The sequence below is a fragment of the Panthera onca genome, assembly GCF_046562875.1.
Source record: "Panthera onca isolate mPanOnc1 chromosome E1 unlocalized genomic scaffold, mPanOnc1 haplotype 2 h2.Chr16_ul_9, whole genome shotgun sequence".
In the NCBI taxonomy this organism is placed as follows: domain Eukaryota; kingdom Metazoa; phylum Chordata; class Mammalia; order Carnivora; family Felidae; genus Panthera; species Panthera onca.
In genome coordinates this window covers 710066-733230 of record NW_027675823.1, presented here as the reverse complement: position 1 = coordinate 733230, position 23165 = coordinate 710066, and the positions used below count along the sequence as shown (strand labels likewise).

General features: G+C 44.1%; 1 protein-coding gene and 1 long non-coding RNA gene across 3 annotated transcripts in view; one reads left to right on the top strand and one right to left on the bottom strand.

The window, feature by feature from the left end:
* The window catches only part of LOC144615266 (uncharacterized), a 50204-nt gene extending 27433 nt beyond the window's left edge, over positions 1-22771 (bottom strand). Inside the window, exons 1-4 of one of the 2 annotated variants that reach the window (XM_081794910.1) lie at positions 17968-22771; positions 16640-17610; positions 14301-14372; positions 8959-9030 (exon numbers count right to left, since the gene is read on the bottom strand). In XM_081794910.1, the coding sequence (XP_081651036.1) occupies positions 8959-9030; positions 14301-14372; positions 16640-17610; positions 17968-22713 (5861 nt within the window). In that variant the 5' untranslated portion in view covers positions 22714-22771. The remainder of the gene's footprint in view (positions 1-8958; positions 9031-14300; positions 14373-16639; positions 17611-17967) is intronic. The other variant, XM_081794911.1, reaches the window with a different exon arrangement.
* Positions 3042-8695, top strand: LOC144615446 (uncharacterized). The gene is made up of 3 exons (XR_013553808.2): positions 3042-3321; positions 4011-4065; positions 8349-8695. It is a non-coding gene; the product is annotated as an uncharacterized LOC144615446 (long non-coding RNA).
* Positions 22772-23165: the final 394 nt, after the last annotated feature.

Here is a 23165-nt window from a genome sequence, read left to right as displayed (position 1 = left end):
AAGAGTTTAAGACACACTGTCTTACTTGCAGCACAAGCGAAAGGTCTTAGCGTAGTGCCGGAGCGCAGTAAATACCTAACAGAGGTAGGTATTAAAGAAATGATATGGGGCAGAGGAGCAACTACCATGCTTCCCAGAGAAAGAAGATGCCTTGGCATATACGTGGGAAGAATCAGAGGCAGCTGGGAGAAGAAAAGTAACAGTTGGGTATGACTATCGCAAAGCTTCTGAACTACCACACACGGAAAATAATAAAAGTTACCCTAAATCACCCCAAAAGGACAGCCCTGAGTTGTCATCTTCATCCTTAACGTTGATGCCTTTCTGAATCTGAGAAGAAGCTGCCAGGATTTCCAGTACATACCAAAAAGCGATGACAATATCCTGAAGTGTGTCAACTTGTGTGGGCACGCAGCCGTCTAAAAGGAAGCAGATGCCAGTTGACTGGGGGAGCGTTAGGGCGTCAATGTGACTGCGGCTCGACTTTGCCTTCAGAGGGTGGCCACACCTACCTCAACGATATTCTCAACAATAATTCAAAAGGGGTAAGGCTTAGATTTTCCTTATTCTCCCTTAGAGCTTATGTTCTTGGCACAATACTGATGCGCCACAGACGAGCCAGCATGTGAATGTGCTCTATCCCGATAAGGTACAGCCTTTCTACATCGTAGAGTCCTTCGGCTTCTAAACTCATGGAGCTCGTACTGTTAGAAGCAATGAAGTGAATTTTTTAAAATAAGCCATCGGTCTGCACCTGTGTAGGTGAATGAAGGAGAAGCACTTTAAAGTCAGGAAAAAAAAAAGTATACTTAACATTTAGGATTATCAACCACTGTTGGTTTTCCATAATATATTTCATTCCTGATTTCATCTGAAAGAAATAGGATTATTACTACCATTCAAAAAGTGGTACCTTATTAATAAACTCTTGGCATGGCTTTGAGGTGGATTTCAGATTCAAAATAGACTTTACCACACCGCTAACGTGTTCACTCAGTGTTTATCAATAACTTAAGAGGCTTCATTCAAAAAACTTACTGAGATAGAATTACCTGAAACCCAGGGGTGTATCGAGGCCTTGTAGGGTCTGAACCTCATCTACTTTGGGAAATCCTGCCTCATCAAAACATGCAAAATTATGCGTACAGGAACTGCGAGGGTCCCTCCCAAGACTTTGGAAGGGGCCTATGTAAGTGAGAAGACCTGAAGTTTAAGCTTCAGTCAGTTCAAGATAAATCCACCTCAGCTGGGGCCCAAAAGGTTTACAAACTTATTTAATGCTGGAGAAAATATTGTTTCAACTTATAAACACCCCAGTAATTAAGTCACATAGGTAATAACGTGACTGAATTCACGGGATGGCATCTCCCTTGCGCATGCTCTCTTTCTCTCAGAATAAATAAATAAACGTTAAAAAGAAAAAAGAAAAGAAAAGTTTGGCCCCAAACAAGGAGCCCAACCTCCAATACACACTTACTGTACTGTGATAATTTTTTGGAAGTTAACTGTGAATTCGTTTTAGTAGTACAGCTCTATTCAAACCACATTGAAAGGGCGGGCCTACGCCGGCTGACTCCATCTTGTTCTGTGTCCTTCACCTTGACCACACCTCCTCCCCTTGAGTAACCCCCCCCCCCCCACCTGCCTAACAGCACTCTTCCCCAGGACCCTTCCCCAGCCAATCAGCTGAGGCCACAGCCATTACCTCACCAACTGCCCCTAGGCCCCCATAAAACCTTTGTCCTTTTGAAACTGGCTCTCTCTCCCCGGTATCTCACCTCTGCATCAGTGCAGGTAGGGGATTGAGCTCGAGCTAGCTCGAATAAAGGCTCTTTTGCTTTTACATCGGACTCGGCTCCCTGGCGGTATTTGGGGATCACGAATTCTGGGCATAACACACATGACATGAGTATTAATTTATTCTCAATACCAGCTAGCTCTGGTTCTTTAATTACCTTTTTCTGTCATGTAAGATTGATGAGGGAGCATGAGGCAAGTTGAGGGCAAGATACAAGTTAGCACATGCCCCTGCCCCAGGTGGGATATGTGTGATTCTGGCTGCTCGAGGACAAAGGAAAGGAAAGAAAACAAATGGTTAACTGATAAGAGATCTCAGTCGGGCAAGATAGGAGTTTCCATCAGTTTACAAATATCTTAGTAAATTACAAGAAAAAGGCAATCTTATCAATAGCCTAATCGCCAGAAACCTACAGAATCAGCTTCCTGGAGACCCCACATCACCCCTCCATAGTGATATGGGGAACAAAGGCAAGAAGGAAATCTCAGGTAAAATTAAATTTCCTTATAACCTGCAGCCTATTGACAGATACTTGAGGCAGGCAAATAAAATATTTCTCCAGGAACTCCCTACTGTCTTAATGCTTTGCTAGACGGAAAAACAACCTTAGCTTGACAATAGCAAGGCCTCTGGTATCTTAGGAGTCCTCTTTCACATATCACAGTCCCTCTGGAGACTTCCCTTTTGACTTGACCTCCCAATTCCATAGCATATAACCTGTCACTCTTCACAACCCCAGCGCAGTTCTTTCTGCCCACGGTCCTGTCCCTGTGCTTTAATAAAATCACCTTTTTGCACCAAAGACATGTTCAAGAATTCTTTCTTGGCCGTCGGCTCCCGACTCCCCACCATCTCCCCAAAACTTCATCAAGATGAACGTGGAAACTCAACACAAGCAAGTTGTTGCCTTTTCCACAACAAATCTTTTCTATTCCACAACCATCCCCTACTTTGTCACCCCCTAGCTCGTTACCCTGCTGCACTGATGCCAGCATGGCTCACATACGTTTTCCCATCAACGGCCATCTTTTTCTCCTTCCAGTATGAAAGATTCTTGGGGACAGTCCCTGTGTATTCTTTGTACCCCCAGTACTTAGTACACTGTCGACATAGAGTGCGCGTGGCACTGAGTGTTTTTCAATGAATTCATTCATTGTTATCAACGGATTCCACCCTATTTTGTCCTGTATTGCCTACCTAACTATGAAATTCAGATTCTTGGAAGAGACTCTCGGTGTTATAAGATGCTTAGTAGAGGTGGTGAGTTTTAAGACATTATATTGACACCACTAAAACCTCTTGGTGGAGAAACTCAATGAGCCCGTTCTCTGGCATGCCGGCAAAACAAAAAACTGACCCTCAGTATTCTTTCCCCAAGTTAGGCATCAGCAAATTAATGAGAGGAGAGAGGAGGCCCCTGCTCTTGGGCACCCGCAGGAACTTACTCCAGCTCCGGACACACCGTAAACACTTTCATCTAACGGAAGATAAGTTGTGAAATCGGATTTCTGAACCACAAGACAGTAAGACAGTCTTTTCCAGCGTCTGCTTTAGAGGAGGGTCTTCAACCTTGAGTCTAAAAATCCCCCTCAGGCCACTGAACATGTCCAGTATGATTTGCTTTTTTACAGAGAAATCACAGAATTTTCCGGCTGAAAGGGAATAACATACTTCTTAATTGAAGAGTGGTCAGGAAAGAAAACACATGGAGAGCAGTGCCCTGTGGCAGGCATTCAGGAGTTCTTTCTGCTTTCCTGATGGCTCAAGAAGCACCCACACCTTTTGCTGCCTGGAAAACTCTGTGCTAAACTTAGTTCTTTGAAGTTCTCTTTTGCATAGGAAACTTGCACATGAGCAGGAATCAAAGTTAAATTCAAAAGTGGATTTCAAGGACCATGCACACCTTGGGGAAGCATCACTGTCACGAATTCCCATGATAATACTGACTTGGGTGTTACTTGCTTGGGGCTTTCATTGCCCACACAAAGCTGGGTACGAGGGAGGGCAGAGAGTGCCATTTAGGAGTTAAGACAAGTCTCTTGGCCTCTTTGTACCTTAGTTTCCTCATTTGAAAAAAAAAAATGGATTTTAAGACCTACTTTCCAGAATTCATACTGGGTTTATTAACACACACCTAACCAATCACTGTATGATATTTTTACATGTAGTTTTTTTTTTTTTTACATGTATTCATTTTCTATTTCACTTACAGCTTGTGTAAAAACGGCATTCCATGCCAGGCCTGAAATGTTCCAAAGCTCAGTTCGGTGAGTAAATTGCAACCAAGATTTCTACACACACACACACACACACAAAAACAAGACAAACAAAGAGAAAAAAAAGATATTCTTTCAGAATATTTATCCTTTGGCAGTGATTCTAATTTATAGATAATGAAACATAACCACAATACTCTCTCCATACACTAAAGAAATCTCACTAGGAAAGATACTTGCCTTTTTAAAAAAATATTTGCATGAAAGATTTATACTTTCATGTTTATACATGTGGTGCATTAGATACAAATCAGTAAATGCTCAATAAATACTTGTGTTAAGTAAGTATTTTTTTCTAGAGAAGTAAGTTTATTTCTCTAGAAAAACGTTTCACAACTTTAGCACTGTTGAGATTTATGGTTGGATAATCTTTGTTATGGGGGGGGGGGTGCTGCCCTGTGAACTGTAGGGTGTGACAGCAGCCCTGGCCTCCACCCACTAGATGCCAGGAGCACATCTACAGTCTGACAATCAAAAATGTCTCCAGACACTACCAAGTGTCACCTGGATGCAAAATCACCCTGGCAGAGAACTGCTGCTCTAGAACGATTCACTCTGATCTCTATAATAACTCTCACACCAAACTTTGCCACAGACAAAAAAGATTTGCTACATAATTTTAGTAGCTTTCGACTAATAAAGGTTCATTCATTCCAAATGAATAACAAAGAGGTTTACAATTAAGTTTAATACAAATTCCAAATATAATGAAATTATATTTGTAACTTACATAAACTTCAAAAAAGGTAGTGATTCAAATGTACGTCTTTCAATAGATTGTATTTTATTGCAGGATAAATCTCTAGGAAAAGGAAAAGGAAAATATTGCCTCAATTAGCTATAAGATATCTAATTAGTAGGATGGTAGTATTGAATAAGTAGCTTTTGGCTAAACTCTGAGTATTAGGAATTGTTAATTGAACCTTCCAGAGCCCCTAACCCTGTCCTCACCTTTCTTAAGAGTCTCACCTTTGTGATCTTCATACATAAAATATACAACTATAGATCTTGATAGATCTTGGAAGTAATGTTTCCTGAGAGCAGAAGAATTGATTAAATGACTTTTTGTGGCCTCATCAATTTCTAAATTATGAGCTCAAAGTTGTGATCGCCACATATAATTTCTTTTTTTTTTTTTTTTCAACGTTTATTTATTTTTGGGACAGAGAGAGACAGAGCATGAACGGGGGAGGGACAGAGAGAGAGGGAGACACAGAATCGGAAACAGGCTCCAGGCTCCGAGCCATCAGCCCAGAGCCTGACGCGGGGCTCGAACTCACGGACCGTGAGATCGTGACCTGGCTGAAGTCGGACGCTTAACCGACTGCGCCACCCAGGCGCCCCTATAATTTCTAACATTAAAAGGGATATTCTCACATTAGCACACCTTCCTGGTTTAGTTCTACTTCTTGACACCAAGTCAATACCAGAAGAGGTAAAAGATACCTTTTCATTTAACTTGAAAAGAAGTTACTCCTCTAATCAATACCTAACTTTGAACGAACTCAGAATTATATTATCATATTAATAGAAATTTATTTTTGGTTGTACGTTGCCTAAACGGTCTATGAATTTATCAATTGCTTCAGCTGCAAGTGGGGCCAACAAAAAAACAACACGGTCCTGGATTTTTATTTGGAAACACCCATTCTTGATTATGGTTGACCCTCTTATTTCCATGGATTTCAGCCGAGTCCCTCACTTTCCACCTACATGGGTACCACCATCTTCTGACTGGCATTTTCATCTCTGGTCTCTCCCATTCTAATCTATACTGCACACAGTCACCAGATTAATTCTCCAGGAGTGGTTCTCAAATATCAGAGTCACTTGGGAACTTACTCAAGATGCAAATTCTCAGCTCTACTCTGGACTGAGTGAATCAGGAACTGTGGAGGTGGAACCTGTGTTCTGACAAGGCCTCCCGGTGACCCTGGTGCAGTCTAAAGTTTGTCCTAGAGCACTGCTGTGATAACACGGTAGCGTGGCATATTATCCAAGGCCTTCAAAATCCTAAATCCGGCTCTAGTTTCCTACTCTACAGATACCAAAGAAATTTCTCCTGCATTTTGCCTTTCACTCACTCTATCTTGCAAGCATATTCTTCCCAAGATGTCTATCTGATGATACGTCATAGCCATTCAAGGTTCTGTTCAAACAGTATTTCTCTAGTAACTTCCCTGATCCAACTTGAAGTCTTCCCCCCCTCTTCTGTGTTCCAAAAACAACTTATACTTCTCATTGCCCAAATCCATTTCTTCCCCTCCCCCTCTCCTCCTCCTCCTTCTTCTCCTTCTTTTAATTTTTTAAAGTAGACTCCACGCCCAACCTGGGGCTTGAACTCACGACCCTGAGATCAAGAGTCGCATGCTCTACTGACTCAGCCGGTCAGGTGCCCCAATTTCTTCTTAATATAGTTATTCTGGCATTCCATTTCCTCTGGGCATAAACTCCATGAAAGTATGGACTAGTCTTGCTCATCTGCGTTGTCTACTGTGTTTAAAACTGATGCATGGACAAAGAACAAACTCAAATATTTATAAAATAAATTAACAGCTGGGTAGTGAGTAGAAGGAGCAAAACGACTGAAAAGAAATGTGGTTTTACGACTTTGTGGCTCCCTCTTCTGCACTTTGTCAGTGCTTCATCATCCATTTAGTGCTTAGGCATTATGGTTTAAGCTTCTGTTTATTTTCCCTGTGAAATCATGAGTTCCTACAAGGGTGGGAAGCCTGTCTTAACCATCTGCGTGCCTATGGTACTGGGCATAGGGCCTGTCACATTCTTTTTTAGGTTTTGATTCACATTTTTTTTGAATGAATGAATGAGAACACTTCACCTGACATGAAATAATTGGCTTACAAAGTACCTCATAGTAGAAATAATGAAAGGCCCTATCCATTGCGCAGTTTGTCTCTTTTGGTTTTCTCCAAACTGTGTTTGTAACGTTTGGAGCCCAGATGGCAGAGGTAGCCAAGAAGACCAATACAAAGTGGTTGTCCCCTAAGACTTGGAAGGTTTGATAATTTGAAGGGCTATTTTTAGTGTCATATGAGATTCTTTTTACTCACTACCCTTAAGCCTTCCACATTTGCAAGAAGAATCTATTTTCTAAAGCACATCATTAATAAGGATTAATGAGGGGTGCCTGGATGGCTTAGTCGATTGAGCATCTGACTTCGTTCGGTTCAGGTCATGATCTCACTGCTCATGAATTCGAGCCCCGCATCAGGCTCTGGGCCAACAGCTCAGAGACTGAAGCCCGCTTCGGATTCTGTGTCTCCCTCTCTCTCTGTGCCTACCCTGCTCATACTCTGTCTCTCTCTCTCTCTCTCTCAAAAATAAATAAACATTAAAAAAATTTTTTAAAAAGGATTAATGAAATACACAGCTTTGCATGGCATGGACAAAGAATAAACACTGAACCTCCATAGCAAAGAACATTAGTATCTCTGTATGTCTAATGTACAGAGATATATGCAAACATTTCTTCCTTGACAATGAGGCTGGAGAGATGTTTATTCTGTAATTAGCGAAGTTAGAGGCATTTCTGATGTTTGTTTAGTGTAAACATTTCTAACTATACCACTTAACCATCATTATATTTTTAAAGATTTCATTTTTTTTAAGTAATCTCTATACCTAACATGGGGCTCTAACCTACAACCTCGAGATCAAGAGTTGCAGACTCTAATGACTGAGACAGCCACGTGCCCCTTAGCCATCATTTTTTTAATGTTTATTTATTTTTGAGAGAGACAGAGCATGAGTGGGGGAGGGGCAGAGAGAGAGGGAGACAGAATCTGAAACAGGCTCCGGGCTCTGAGCTGTCAGCACAGAGCCCGACACGGGGCTCAAACCCACAAACTGTGAGATCACGACCTGAGTCAAAGTCGGACGCCCAACCAACTGAGCCACCCAGGAGCCCCAACCCCTTAACCATCATTTTAAACATCTATTTTTATGGTGGCATAAGAATTTCCACACTGATCACAGGAATCTACTCCTGAAGCCAAGTGCACATTGTATGTTAGCTAACTTAACAATAAATGACATAAAAAATAATAATAAAAAAATAAACTAATAAAATTTCCCACACTGAAATCCTTAATCTCTTAATAATTTAATATGTACTTGGTAATACTGCTTACATAATTCACCTGCTTAGTTAAATATTTAATATTTAAATATTTAATTTAGATTAAATTATTTAAAAATTCTGGGTTAATGGCATTCAAATTAATGTAAGTGTTCTATATTTTCTTGTCTTGTAGGTGACAATTTGAGGTTAACTTCAATTCCTCTCATTTTACTAAGCCAACTTTTTCAAACCTTTTCTGTAAAGGCCAGACAGTAAATATTTTAGGCTTTGCAGGCCATATACGGTCTCTGTCACATATTCTCTGTTTCTTTCTCTTCTTTTCTCTTTTACAGCCCTTTAAGAACATGAAAATCATTCTGAACTCATAGGTTGTATCAAGACAGACCATACACAGGATTTGATCCATGGGCCATAAATAATAAATATAAATAAAAGCAGATGGTATATGAACACTTACATAACAAGGTTCATATGGGTGTCCATAATTGCTCAGACTTCATTACCCCTTTTCCTCTACAACTGAAGGGCTTTTTCCTATATCTTGTCTATAAAATTAAAAAGTTGAAAATGCATAGGAGGTATTTAATGCTAGAGATGGGCTGGGTCCCCACAGACTTACAGAGTTATAGAATTTAATAGAGAGAATTATAGAATTCCACTATAGAGAATTATAGAATTCTACTGTTAGAAGAAATTGTTGCAATTACCCAATTTGAACCCTGTATTTTTTAATAAATAATATAACTAAAAACTCATAATAAATGATGAACTGATTAACTTACAAATACTGGAGGGATAGCAGGCCTTCAAATGTGTCTTTATGTAATTCGGTCAGATAATTGTCCCTGAGAATTCTGCAAAATGAAAAGGTCATTTCTGGGTCAAAATGCAAAAATAACTACAACTATTTGCTACACAGGACCGCTAGATGTGAGAGAAACCTGGGTAATGGTGCCACCAAATACACTAATTCTTATTTAATGTAGGGATGGTGATCTCTGCTGTTTGATTCAAATCTTTTCTTCTCACATACTCCTTTGTCTCTCCCTCTCTCTCTCTCTCTCTCTCTCTCTCTCTCTCTCTCTCTCACACACACACACACACACACACACACACACACACACACCCCTATCCACTCTTCACACCAAAATGTACATTTAATGCCTACTCTCTGGATCACAAAATCTCTGTTAGAACCCAGCCCTGAGTGGCAAAAACATGGACAGAACTGCCACTTCCTCCTCTCTTTTCCCAAATTTTATTGTGGAAGCCCTATTTATAACCATATCAGTGCTACAAGTAAAGCCATCTAATTTTTTTCCCCATCTAAAAAATATCTGTGAGAACTAAAAATGTGCATAAAATGCACATAACATAAATGCTCAGTTTAATAAGTATAGAGTAAATACCCGTGTAACACTATTTGTTCATTCTACTGTTGGTGGATACTAGATTTTTCTAATTTTTAGTTATTATAAACAGTGCTGCTTTGGACATTTTTCTGTTTATATCCTAGTACACATTTGCCTAAGTTTCTCCAGGATTTAACAGGGGTACAAAATTGTCTTCCTAAGAGGTTGTGCTATTTCAAGCTGGCAGATTGAAACATGCCAAGTCTCTACCAAACTCCAAACTCCACCAAAGTCCCTAAGGATGATTAGAAAAGATACAATTAGAAAATCCACAACCTTAGCTCAAAGCCAAGGGAGTAGCTCTACAAACACTCCCCACCAGAAATGCCTTGGAGCCACCTACAGGGTGATTAGCTGGGATACTGCAGTAGGACCAAGGACAGCACATCAACCCCACATCCTTCCTCCTTGGATCTGGCAGCAAAGGGTGTTTTCTTCCAGGCAGGAGCCATTGGTGTTAGAAGGGGGCAGGGTCCCAGAACCCTGGAGGAAGGGTATACACTCTGACTAGCCATTAGAAGTCACCTCCCACCTCTTCTTTAACTCTCAGGGGGACCTGTCACCAATAACAAGCCCCGTGGTTCATTTCACCTCTTCCTTAGGACCAGAAAACAGAAGCAAGTCAAATCTCAACTACAAAGATAAATTGCACTCAGGAATGACCAAATGGAGTGAGAAAGCCAATTCTATTCAGGACAGAAAATAAAAAACAAATATAACAGCTTATAGTCAATGACACAGTTAACAGAGAAAACACAAAAGGATTTGAGAATACCAACATTAATGGGGCACCTGCGTGGCTCAGTCGGTTAAGCATCCGACTTCGGCTCAGGTTGCAGTCCATGGGTTCAAGCCCTGCACTGGGCTCTGTGCTGAAGCTCAGAGCCTGGAGCCTGCTTCCGATTCTGTGTCTCCCTCTCTCTCTGCCCCTCCCCAACTTGCACTCTGTCTCTCACTCTCTCTCTCTCTCAAAACTAAACAGTATACAAAATTTAGAATGGCATCATTAATATATCCTCAGACAGAGGTAAACAGTACATCTAATAAAAAGAACCAACTCAAGATTATATGAATGAAAAGTATTATCATTAGTAAAAAACTCAGTCTATGAGCAGCAGAAACGGTCGTTGAATAAATTAGAAAACTTGAGAGATCTGGCCACTGATTTCTTACCAATACTTGAAATTCTATGTATTTATTATATTTACATATTTGTTTTTATATTATATATTTGTAAACCCCTTGACAAGTGGGATATTTGGTCAGTTTTGTTCTTGGGCTTATATCCCTGGCATGTAAAACAGTTCCTGGGACATAGGAGATGCTCCATAAATATTTGTTGAATGAATTCAGAAAGTGACAGGTATCAATTTGCAAATATACTACTTTTAATTAAAACAAATCATTCATTTATCATCATTTATGAGAATAAGTACAACTTCACAGGAAAACAAATGTCTTTCTCCACCTCCGCCCCAATTTGTGACTCAATCTTTTGAGACAAGAACCTTTTGAGAATTTCATAAAAGCTATGGAATGGACCCTTTCCCTAGAAAACTGCACTTTCTTGAATACGTGCAAAGGTGTGCATGCGATTTCAATTTGCAGACCATCCCTTTAGGGCTCAGGTCCGTGAATAGAATGGACTGAATTTGTGGGTGCCAAACTTGGATGGGAAATAGAATCACATCTCTATTTTCACAAACCTCTAACTAGAATTAGCATTTCCTTCCATTATGAATGTAGGCAACAAACCACAGATTAGTGTAGTTAATTTGGTCCCCAGCAGAAATCAGATATTTTCATATCACATATTTGGCGTGGATATCTCAAAATATCATTTATTCTCATCAGTACCTTGAAGTTATAATAGTTAGTAGGCGTACCATTATATTTTGTTATTTAATATTCTAACAGAAGCAGATTTATTGCTATATCACTAATCTTTTTAAAAAATTTTTGAAAACTCTATTTCCACATAATTTCCTTTTCCTATATATTTTAACTTATTATACATTTGAAAACATTATCCCAAGAACATAAGCTTCTGCAGATCATCAATACATATATAGAAGGGTGCCTGGGTGGCTCAGTCTGTTAAGTGTCCAACTTCAGCTCAGGTCATGATCTCACGGTTCGTGGGTTCGAGCCCCACATTGGGCTCTCTGCTGACAGATCAGAGCCTGGAGCCTGCTTCCAATTCTGTGTCTCCCTCTCTTTCTGCCCCTCCCCTGTTCATGCTCTGTCTCTCAGCAATAAATAAATGTTGAAAAAAATTTTTTTTAAAATTTGATATATAGAAAAAAAGGTTAAAAATCCTGCCCCAGGGGACTATTGACCCATAGTTAAAAACTTCTGTCTTACAAGGCATAACCCTCAAGCTGAATTAGAAATCATCAAATCTTGGGGCACCTGGGTGGCTCAGTTGCTTAAGTGTCTGACTTCGGCTCAAGTCATCATTTCACAGTTTGTGGGGTCGAGCCCCACATCAGGCTCTGTGCTGACAGCTCGGAGCCTAGAGCCTGCTTTGGACTCTGTGTCTCCCTCTCTCTCTGCCCCTTCCCTGCTCACTCACTCTCTCTCTCTCTCTCTCTCTCTCTCAAAAATAAATAAACATTTAAAAATTTTTTAAGAATCATCAAATCTTACCAGATTCATCTTCTAGTATATAAACTACCAAATACACGCTTTTCAAAAAATATTTTTTTAATTTCAGTTTATTTTTTTTAATAGGTAATATATATTTGCATGGCTCAGAATTCCAAAGGTATATAATACACAATTCAAAGTTTTTCTCCTACCCCTGTCCCTCAGCCTACCCACTCTCTCCACTCTCTCTTGTTCCTTGTGCCAAATTACTTTCATTTTTCTTACAAGTTTGGGAAATAAGATCTCCAAGTTAGATACTATCATGAGAAAATATAAACTATATATAGTATTTAAGAAATTCATAAAATTCATAAGAAAACAACTACCTTGTTCTACCATTTGTCCCTTACCAGTAAGGTTATCAGACTAAGGGGCAGGGGGGAATCTACTTTAGGGGGATCATAATCCCTACATTTAGATTACTATGACTGTTATGTCTTTTATTATTAATTCAGAAGTCATTTATGACTTATCTACCCAAGTTGAACTAATGATATGACACACAATCTGTCATGAAAAATGCCAGTCAGTTACTTTGAGTATAATATTGTTTCCAAAATTACTTGTGTCTACACTGACTTTTTCTACAAATCAATTTAAAAAAAAGATAACAACAAAATTGGCAAAGGACAGAAAATTCAGACAAGAAACACAAATGCCCAGGAAACATACAGAGATATTTAAATGTATACGTAATCAGAAAAATTCAAATTCAGAAGGGACCCATTTTATTCACCCACCAGATCAGCCAAGAAATGGAGAATATCCAAGAGTGGGAGGGTAGGAGGAAATGAATGCTGTCATGGTGTATGGATTGGTGTGTAAGTTGGCACACCTTTTTTGAGGGCAATTAAAATTGTATATATCGACATCGTCTTCATCCCAACAGTTCCATTTCCAGGGATCTATTCTACAGAAATACCCACCCACGTACACAAAGATGCATGTATGAGGTGGTCCATGCAGCAATGCATGTAATAAGAAAACTGGACACAGCCTAAACATCCATCAGGAGGGGAATTACTAAATCGTAATACACTCATACTATGGAATATTATGCAGCAGCTTGCATGGATGGGGTAACCCTCTATGTACTGGAAGAAAAAAAGTCTAAGACATACCACGAAGCAAAAGAATCGAGTTGTAGGATGTTACAATTTATGTAAAAAAAAGATAAGAAACTCACACAACAAACCTATTTTGCTGTAAATATGTATGTAGGCAAATGCATGGAAAAAGGTCTGGAAGGATATATACTAAATCCAGAGTAGTGGCTATCCCAGCAGTGGGGGGATTAGAACATAAGGCAGGTGTTCACTAGATCTGTTATTTCATCAAAAAAATTTTTTTTAATGTTTATTTATTTTTGAGACAGAGAGAGAGAGGGAATGAATGAGCAGGAGAGGGGCAGAGAGAGAGGGAGACAGAATCCGAAGCAGGCTCCAGGCTCTGAGCTGTCAACACAGAGCCCAACGTGGGGCTTGAACCCACGAACCGTTGAGATTATGACCTGAGCCGAAGTTGGACACTTAACCGAATAAGCCCCCCAGGTCCCCCTGTTATTTCATTTTTATATATTGAGACTATAATCACGTATTCCTTGTATAATGGAAAATAAGTTGAAATTGATTCTAATTTTAAAGGGAACCTGCCAAATTTAATTTTTAAAATAAACACAGATGGGGCGCCTGGGTGGCTCAGTCGGTTAAGCGGCCGACTTCAGCTCAGGTCATGATCTCGCGGTCCGTGAGTTCGAGCCCTGCGTCGGGCTCTGTGCTGACAGCTCAGAGCCTGGAGCCTGTTTCAGATTCTCTGTCTCCCTCTCTCTGACCCTCCCCCGTTCATGCTCTGTCTCTCTCTGTTTCAAAAATAAATAAACGTTAAAAAAAAAATTAACACAGAATTGCAATCGGTAGAGGTCGAGTTGGGATATGGAAGGGGAAACACCTTTCCTCAGAGCTACTGACTTCAAAGTTCTGGACCAAGAAGGACCTTAGAATGCAGTTAGTTTTTTTTTTTGTTTTTTTTTTTTTTGTATTCGTATTTGGAGAGAATATACTCACAGTTTCTCAGCCCAACGGTATCCCTTCCATACATTTTCATCAATGTGAGAAATAGAGTTTCCTTGGAAATTTCTGTGAAGAAACACAGTTCAGATCCTTGAATAGGTAGGAAAGGAATGAACAGAATAAATAAAAGAATCACTGGCAACCTTGTGGGGAATATTCCAATGCAGTAAATGCCAACTTTCTAATTTCCGCGGCTATCAGCATCCCAGGTGGTGCAATTAATAAAGAGATAGCGTGGGGCCACTGGCACAAACAAGCCAGCTCCTTAGAACCTGAACTTCCTATTTGTTCCATTCCTTGGGTAGATAACGCCTGTTAATTACTCTGGAGATAAGTATTTTTTTTCCCCAAATCACTTATGTGTCTAAAATGGTTCCTTCCACAAATCAATGAGAAAATAATAATTCAACGAAAAAAATGGTAAAAAATTTACCATTATCAGCAAACAAATGTAAAGAAGCCCTCTACTGAAACCTCTCTAGGTGTTAGAAGGATAAGGGAAGTTAGAAATTAGAATAACTAACATGGAAAGATTTCTTAGACATATTGTATAGGGAAAAGCAACAAATCACTGGGCAAGGAATTAAAAAGTATCCCCTCATTAGGAAATTAGGAAAAAATGCAAAGGAAAGAGATGGGAAGGAAGGACACACACCAAAAAGGTGACAGGAGTTATCTTATGAGTGGTAGGGAGGGTGGGGTGGGATTTTCACGTTTTATCCTCTATACCTGTGACATTAAAAACAAAAAAAAGTATCCATGATAATTCATGTATCCATGAATTACACATGTTTAAGAGAAGCTATTAAATGCCTGAGGTTCAGTTTCAACCGCTAACTCTGCGTATGACTTTGAATCTTTACCTTTAGTTTTGTCCTCTTCCCTCAGCAACAGCTTACCTGGTCAGTTTATATACACATTTTTTTCAGGGGAGTCAGGAATAAATTCAAAACAGATACCCATCTGCCCATGTGCCTGGTGGACATTTCCAGTCAACCTGAAGCCTTCTGGTTGCTCTGTGTTCCCTGGTAAAAGATGCCTCAACTTCCATCATTCTCCTTATCTGGGACAGAAGTTTCAGAGTAATATCTGAGTTTTCTCTTTCCCGTGCACACCCCACCCGCGACTGTCATCAGTTAGTCTATCTTGTCACTTCCTCCTTTGCAGTGCTCTCAAGGCTTTTCTTTCTACTCTTTTCAGCCACTCTGAGTCGGCCCCTTGTTACTTTATTCCCAGGTTTTGTTAGAACATTCTATCTGGTCTCGCTGGATCAAGCTCTCCTCTCCAGATCGGCCTATATGGGGAACTGAAAATAATCCTGTTTCAGCGTTCTGTATATCTCATGCTTGAAAACTTTCAATGGCTCTCTATAACTCAGAATCTAACGTTCAAACCTCTCTAGCTGATAGTCAAGGTTTCTCGTAATTGGATCTTTAACTGCTTAACCTAATTCTTAATTCCTGATCATTCCTGCAGCCGTGCCTTTGCCTAGACTTATACCCATTTTTTCTCTATTTAACACATCAGAGCCACTCTTTAAGTCTCAGCTAAAGCGTTAGCTTATCCATGCAGCTCTCCCTGACCTCCATACTCCGCTGATTACAGAGTCTGCTGAATTCCAACACCCATGGTACCTCTTTTAGTACTTAATTACATGCCACCTCCCTTTTTATGACCATTTCCTTTCTTCCCACCTGTCATTTCATGTTCTGAAGACGATTTCATCCTAGTGTGGCGCCCATAGTACTTACTCTTGGGTTGGGCCCAAACTGAGTACTGTATGTGGAAGGCCGGGCGTCAAAGATGAGGTCTGGGGAATCAAAATAATAACAGCGAACACTCATATTTCGCCAGGCACTGATCCAAGTGCTTCATATGTATTACCTCATCTAGATCTCACCATAATCCCATGAGATGGTAACTATCATAATTTCCATTTCACAGAAAAGGAAACTGAGTCACAAAGCTAATAGATGACAGACCTCGGCCCAAACGCAGGCAATCTAGTTCCAGAATCTCTACTCTTCACTACTCTGTTGTATCCTATTATAGAGGATGGAGCAAAAATGGGAGAGTAGAGGTTAAGGAATGAAATAATGGGGCTAAAAATTGGATAAGGAAAAAGAATAAGGACAATTACAAGTAAAAGATTGCAGAAGGGCGAACAGTAGTAAAAAGGAAAATGAAGATAAGGGATAGTTGACAAAGAAAAGGTAAAAACAGAAAGTCAGTCAACGTGGTTGGGGAGATGAGGAAGGCCCAGGGCGACATTGAGGAAGAGACTGCCATGTCAAGCAGGAGGCAGAGAACAAACAAGTAAAGGCGATTCTTACAAGATGGTGAAGGTGCCGTTGTAGGTGTCGGGCTCCAGCACGGGCACTCTGCGGAGCCTCTGCTGTGGGCTGAGACCAACACACGACAGTGTCTCCTCTTTGCAGGTACAGCGCTCACATATTTTGAGGTCTGTGGTGGCATTCTGTTCTGGTTGCCAAGTTAAAGTTGTGTATGCCTTTTCTGAGGTATACTTTACAAAATGCACCACAGGATGTTCAGTTGTTGGAGGAAAACCTGTCTCAAATGACTCTGGTTGCTGACTTACAGGAATTTCTAGGTCCATAGGTGGAACCGTGACTTCAGTCAGGTTTCGATGTTGACTCTGAACCTGTTTTGGATGTGCAAGTGTCACCTCAAGGTCCTTTGGGGGAGGAGTTGTAGTCTTCTTCAGGGTTGTCGAATGTTCAGCCTCTGTAATAGGTTCTGGAGTTATAGTAAGCTCCACATGACGAAATGGGATGATGGGTGATGCTGGATGCTGACCTTGATCCTTACTTGGAGTTGGAACTGTCACTTCCTGCTGGAATGGATATTGAACTACAACCTCCTTAGGTGGCTCTGGAGGCTGAGTTGGGGTGTCTCGCATGGTTGGAGAAGGTTCAGTCTCCACACTGGATCCTGCAGTTACAGTAAGTTCCAGGTCCATAGGTGGAACTGTGACTTCAGTCAGGTTTGGATGCTGACTCTGAACCTGCTCTGGATGTGCAAGTGTCACCTCAAGGTCCTTTGGAGGAGGAGCTGTAGTCTCCTTCACGGGTGTAGAATGTTCAGCCTCTGTAGTAGGTTCTGGAGTTATGGTAAGCCCCAAGTCCACACGATGAGCTGTGACACTGGGCAATGTTGGTTGCTGACCTTGATCCTTACTTGGAGTAGGAACTGTCACTTCCTGTTGGGACGGATACTGAACAACCTCCTTAGGTGGCTCTGGAGGCTGGGTTGGGGTCTCTTGCATGGTTAGAGAAGGTTCAGTCTCTGTAGTGGATTCTGGAGTTACGGTAAGCCCTGGGTCCAAAGGTTTAACTGTGACTTTAGTTAAGGTTGGATGCTGAATGTGCTCTGAATGTGGAAATGTCACCTCAAGGTCCTTTGGAGGAGCGGTAGTCTGCTGCAGGGCTGAGGAATGTTTAACATCCGTAGTGGGTTCTGTAGTTACAGTAAGCACCAAGTCCAAAGGCTGAACTGTTACATTAGGTGACGATGGATGACGAGCTTGATCCAGACCTGGAGTTGGAACTGTCACCTCCTGAAACAGTGGAGGCTGAACTACAACCTCCTTAGGTGGCTCTGAAGGGTGACCTGGGATCTCTTGCGTGGTTGAAGTTTCAACCTCTGTAGTGGGTTCTGGAGTTATGGTCAGTTCCAGGTCTAAAGGCTGAACTCTGACTTCAGTCAAATTTGGATGCTGAGCCTGGACCTGCTCTGGATGTGGAGGTGTCACCTCAGTGTCCTCTGGAGGAGCTAGAGTCTGCTGCATGATTGTAGACTGCTCAGCCTCCACAGTAGGTTCTGGAGTTACAGTAAGCTCCAGGTCAGCAGGCTGAACAGTAACATTGGGCAAGTTTGGATGCTGAGCTTGCTCTTGTCCTAGAGGTGGAACTGTCACCTCATTATGGACTGGAGGTTGTGCTACAACCTCCTCAGGTGGCTCTGGAGGCTGAACTGGGGCCTCCTGCTGGGCTGGAGGAGTTTCTGCCTCCTTAGAGGGCTCCGGAGGTTGAGTTGGAGACTGCTGCAGAATTGGAGATGGTTCTACCTTCTCAGGGGCCTCTGAAGGCTGAGCTTGTACCTCCTGTTGTGTTAGAGAAGGTTCTATCTCCTTAAGTGGCTCGAGAGGTAGAGATAGGGTTTCCTGCTGGACTGGAGATGGTTCCACCTTCTCAGGAGGGTCTGAAGGCTGAGGTGGGGCCTCCTGCTGTGTGGAAGGTTCTACCTCCTTAGGGGGCTCAGGGGATACAACTGGGGCTCCCTGCTGAGTTGGAAAAGATTCTGCCTCATTACCGGGCTCTGAAGGCTGAGCTGGGGGCTCCTGAGGTGTGGGAGAAGGTTCCACCTCCTTAGGGGGCTCAGGGGATATAGCTGGGGACTCCTGGAGGACTGGAAACTGAGCTGGGGCCACCTGCTGGGTTGGGGACTCTGCCTCATTAGGGGGCTCTGAAGGCTGAGCTGGGGCCTCCTGCAGTGTGGGAGAAGGTTCTACCTCCTTAGGGGGCTCAGGAGATACAGCTGGGGCCTGCTGGGGGACAGGAGACTGAACCAGGGCCTCCTGCGGGGTTGGAGAAGATTCTGCCTCATTAGGGGGCTCTGAAGGCTGAGCTGGGACTTCCTGCTGAACTGGAGATGGTTCTACCTTCTCAGGAGGCTCTGAAGGCTGAGCTGGGGCCAGCTGGGGGACTACAGACTGAGCTGGGGCCTCCTGTTGGCCTGAAGCAGGGTCCACAGCCTTAGGGGGGTCTGGAGTCTGAGCTAGGACCTCTTGTTGGCCTGGAGAAGACTCATCTTCAGGGGACTCTGGAGACTGGGAAAGATGCTTGGACTGAGCTGGAGCAAATTCAACTTTCTCAGGGGGAATAGGAGATTGAGCAGGGACATCCTGCTGCACTGGAAGATGTTTAACCTCCTTAGTTGCCTGGGGACTTAGGAAAATCCTCAGATCCACAGGTTTACCTGTGATATTAGGCAACACTGGATGCTGATCTTCACCTGGACCTGGAGGTGAGAATGTCACCTCATGCTGTACTGGAGACTGAGCTACAACATCTGTAGAGGACCCTGGAGGCTGAGCTGGATGCTCATACTGAACTGGAAAAGACTCGACCCCCTCATTGGGCTTTGGTTGCTGAGCTGGGACCTCTTGCTGGATTGGAGAAGGTTCTATACTTGCAACAGGCACTTGAGGCAGAGCTGAGCTCTCCTGCTGGCTTGGAGAAAGTTCAATTTCCTCAGGAAAATCTTCGGGTGGAGTTGAGACTTCATGCTGGACTGGAGAAGATTCCACATTTTCAGGGGCGGCTGGATGCTGATGTGGGACCTCCTGCTGGATTGGAGAAGGTTCCAACTGCTCAGGGGACACTGCAGACTGAGCTGAGGCCTCTTCTCGGAGTGGAGAAGCTTCAACCTCATTAGTGGATTCTGAGGTCATGGTAACTGAGGAATCCACAGGTTTAACAGTGACATTAGGCAACAGCAGGAGCTGAGCTTGATTCTGACCTTGAGGAAAAACTGTTACCACCTGATGCTCTGGAGAGTGAGCTGGGGCCTCCTGTTGGGTTGGAGAAGGTTCAACCTCACCAGAAGGCTCTGGATGTTGAGCTGTGGCTTCCTGTTGAGTGGCAGAAGGGTTAATTTCCTCAGAGGTCTGTGGATGCTGACTTGGGGCCTCCTGATAGGTTGCAGGTTTAACTTCCCCAAGGGGATTTGGATGCTGAGTTGTGGCCTTTGACTGGGCTGGAGAAGGCTCAGTCCCCTCAAGGGGCTCTGGATACTGAGTTGGGGTCTCTGGTTGGGTTGGAAAAGGCTCACCCTCCTCTGATGCCTGAGGATACTGAGCTGGAGCCTCCTGCTGGGTTGAAGATTCAACCTCCTCAGGGGTCTGTGGATGCTGAGCTGGGGACTCCTCCTGGGTTGTAGGTGGTTCACTCCCCTCGGAGGCCTGTGGGTGCTGACCCTGGCCCTCCTCCTGGAGAGGGGAAGGTTCACCCTCTTCCTGGGCCTCTGGAAGCTGAGTCGGGGCCTCCTCCTGGGTTGAGGATGATTCACCCTCCTCAGGGGCCTGTGATTGCTGAGCTAGGGCCTCCTGATGGGTTGTAGAAGGTTCAACTTCTCCAGGATATTCTGGATACTGAACTGGGGTCTCCTGCTGTGTTGGAAGTTTCTCCTGTGTGGTAGATTCTGGAGATTGCGTTGGAGTCTCCTGTTGGACTGGCAAAGATTCAACCTCAGGGGACTGTGGAGGCAGAGTTGGGGCTTCATGCTGGGTTTCAAAAGCTTCCACATTAAGAGGCACTGAGGGCTGAGCTATAGTCTCGTGCCGAACTGCAGAAGGTCCCACCTCTGTAGTGGGTTCTGCAGTCATGGTAAGCTGCACATCTGGAGGTTTCACACTGACATTGGGCAGGTTTAAATGTTGATCATGGTAGTGACCTGGAGGTGAAACTGTCATCTTATGATGCCATAGAGGTTGAGCTGGGTGCTCCTGCTGGGTTGGAGAAGGTTCCACCTCCCTGGAAGGCAGCTCTGGAGGCTGAGCTGGTTGCTCTTGCAGGGTTGCAGAAGATTCTATCTCCCCTGGAGACTGAGCTGGAGTCTCCTGCTGGGTTGAAGATTCTGCCTCATTAAGGAGCTCTGCAAGCTGAGCTAAGGCCTCCTCCTGGGTTGGAGAAAGTTCAGCTTCTCCAAAACGGTCTGGAAGCTGAGCTGGGGGTTCCTGTTTGCTTAGAGAAGGCTTACCTTCCTCAGGAGGCACTGAAGGCTGAGCTGGGGTCTCCTGCTGCCTTAGAGAAGGATCAATCACCCCAGGAGGCTCGGAAGGCTGACCTGGGGTCTCCTGCTCACTTGAAGGCTCAACCTCCTCTGGAGGCTTACCCGAGGTCTCTTGCTGGGTTAGAGAAAGTTCTGCTTCCTCAGTATGTTCAAGAGGCTGAGGTGGGGCCTCTTGCTGGGCTATAGAAGATTCAACACCTTTATCAGGCCCTGGAGTTGTGGTAAATTCCACATCTAAAGGCTTACCTATAACCCTGGGAAACATTAAATAATCTGGATACTGACCTAGAGGTAGAGATGTCACCTCATCACTTACTGCAAGTTGAGTTAAATACTCGATAGGGAACTCTGGAACTAGAGTTGGGGCCTCCTGCTGGACTGGGGTAGGTTCAACCTCCTCGAGGCGCTCTGCAGGCTGAGGAGGGGCCTCCTGCTGGACTGGGGTAGGTTCAACCTCCTCGAGGCGCTCTGCAGGCTGAGCAGGGGCCTCCTGCTGGACTGGGGTAGGTCCAGCCTCCTCAGGGTGCTCCGCAGGCTGAGTTAGAGTTATGGTAAGATCCAGAGGTTTAACAGTGACATTGGGGAAGCTTGGCTTCTGAGCTTCACTCTGACTTGGAGATAGCACATTTACTTCATGATGTGCTAACAGTTGAGATATGATGTCCTTAGATGGCTCTGGAGGCTGAGCAGGGGCCTCCTGGGGGGTTGGAGAAGGTTCCACTTCCTCGGGGGCCTCTGTAGGGTGAGCTGAGGCTTCCTGCTGGACTGAAGAAGGTTCGACCTCTTCAGGGGTACTTGAAGGCTCAGCTGGGGCTTCTTGTGGGTTTGCTGAATTTCCATCCTTAAGGGACTCTGGACGCTGAGATGGAGCCTCCTGCTCAAGTAGAGATGGTTCTGTCTCTTCAGAGGGCTCTGGATGCTGAGCCTGAGCCTCCCCTTGGGGCAAAAAAGATTCAGCTTCCTCAGGGGACTCTAGATGATGTGGGGTCTTCTGCAAGGGTGGAGGAATTTCAGCCTCCTCAGAGAAGTTTGGAAGTTGATCTGGTCCCCCTGGGAAACCCATAGGTAGGTTCTCCTCAGGATACAGGAGACCCATATTGGAATCAAATGACTGGTGATCTTCGGCCTGATCTAAACCTACAGTTTTAGTCTTACTTTTGAGATGAGGAGGCGGAGCTATGGTCTGATTCTGATCCCAACCTGGCACTGGAACCACCTCTGGGAGCCTTTGATGCTGGGTTAGCTGGTCATTCAGATCCTCATCTGGCCCTGGGGGTAGTTCTCCAAACGAATCCGTGTCCAGCAATGGAACCAAAGTCTCGGTCAACTCCTTAGGCGGGGCCAACATCTGGGCTGGAGCAGAGGACCCCAGGTAATTAAAGCCCCCCGGCTCAGCTGGGGGTGTAAGTGCCTGGGGCGATTCGGGCGGGGGATCAGAGGAGTGAGAAGACCAGGGCTCAGCCGCCTCCAGGGGGTCGGAAGTCAGCTGGGCAGGGTCCAGGGCCCACTCCGGAGGCTGAGCTGCCTGGACCAGCAGCCACAATGGTTGCCACATAAAGAGAAGCAGTGGGGCCAACAGGCGCAGCCGGGACATGACACGCGGAGGCTCCGGGGTGCAGCGACCCAGGCGAGTGGGGTACTGGCGCTGGGCCCTGAGCGGGAGCCAAACCATTATGGCAGCCCCATGATGCGCACGCGCAGTTAGCAACTGTGCGCCCTCCCCGCCCACGTCCCACCCTTTATTTATGATGTCTTTATTTACGCCACCTTTATTAGCTCCCTGGAGATGGGCTCCGCACCAGCAGAGCGGGCCCTTTTCCCAGAATCACTTGGGGCCCAGGCCTCCCTCCACCCTGCAAAGGCCACCACTCCCCCCCCACTCCCCCCCTCCCCCCTCCCCCCCCCCTCCCCGGCCCGGGGCTGCTCACAGCAAGGTAGTACTTGGACTCAGATCTGGGTGGCCCCGCACTCCCGCAGCTCTGAGGGGTGGAAGGGTGGGGGAGTGGAGCAGAGCTTCCAAGGAAGCCACAGGACCTGGCATCCTGG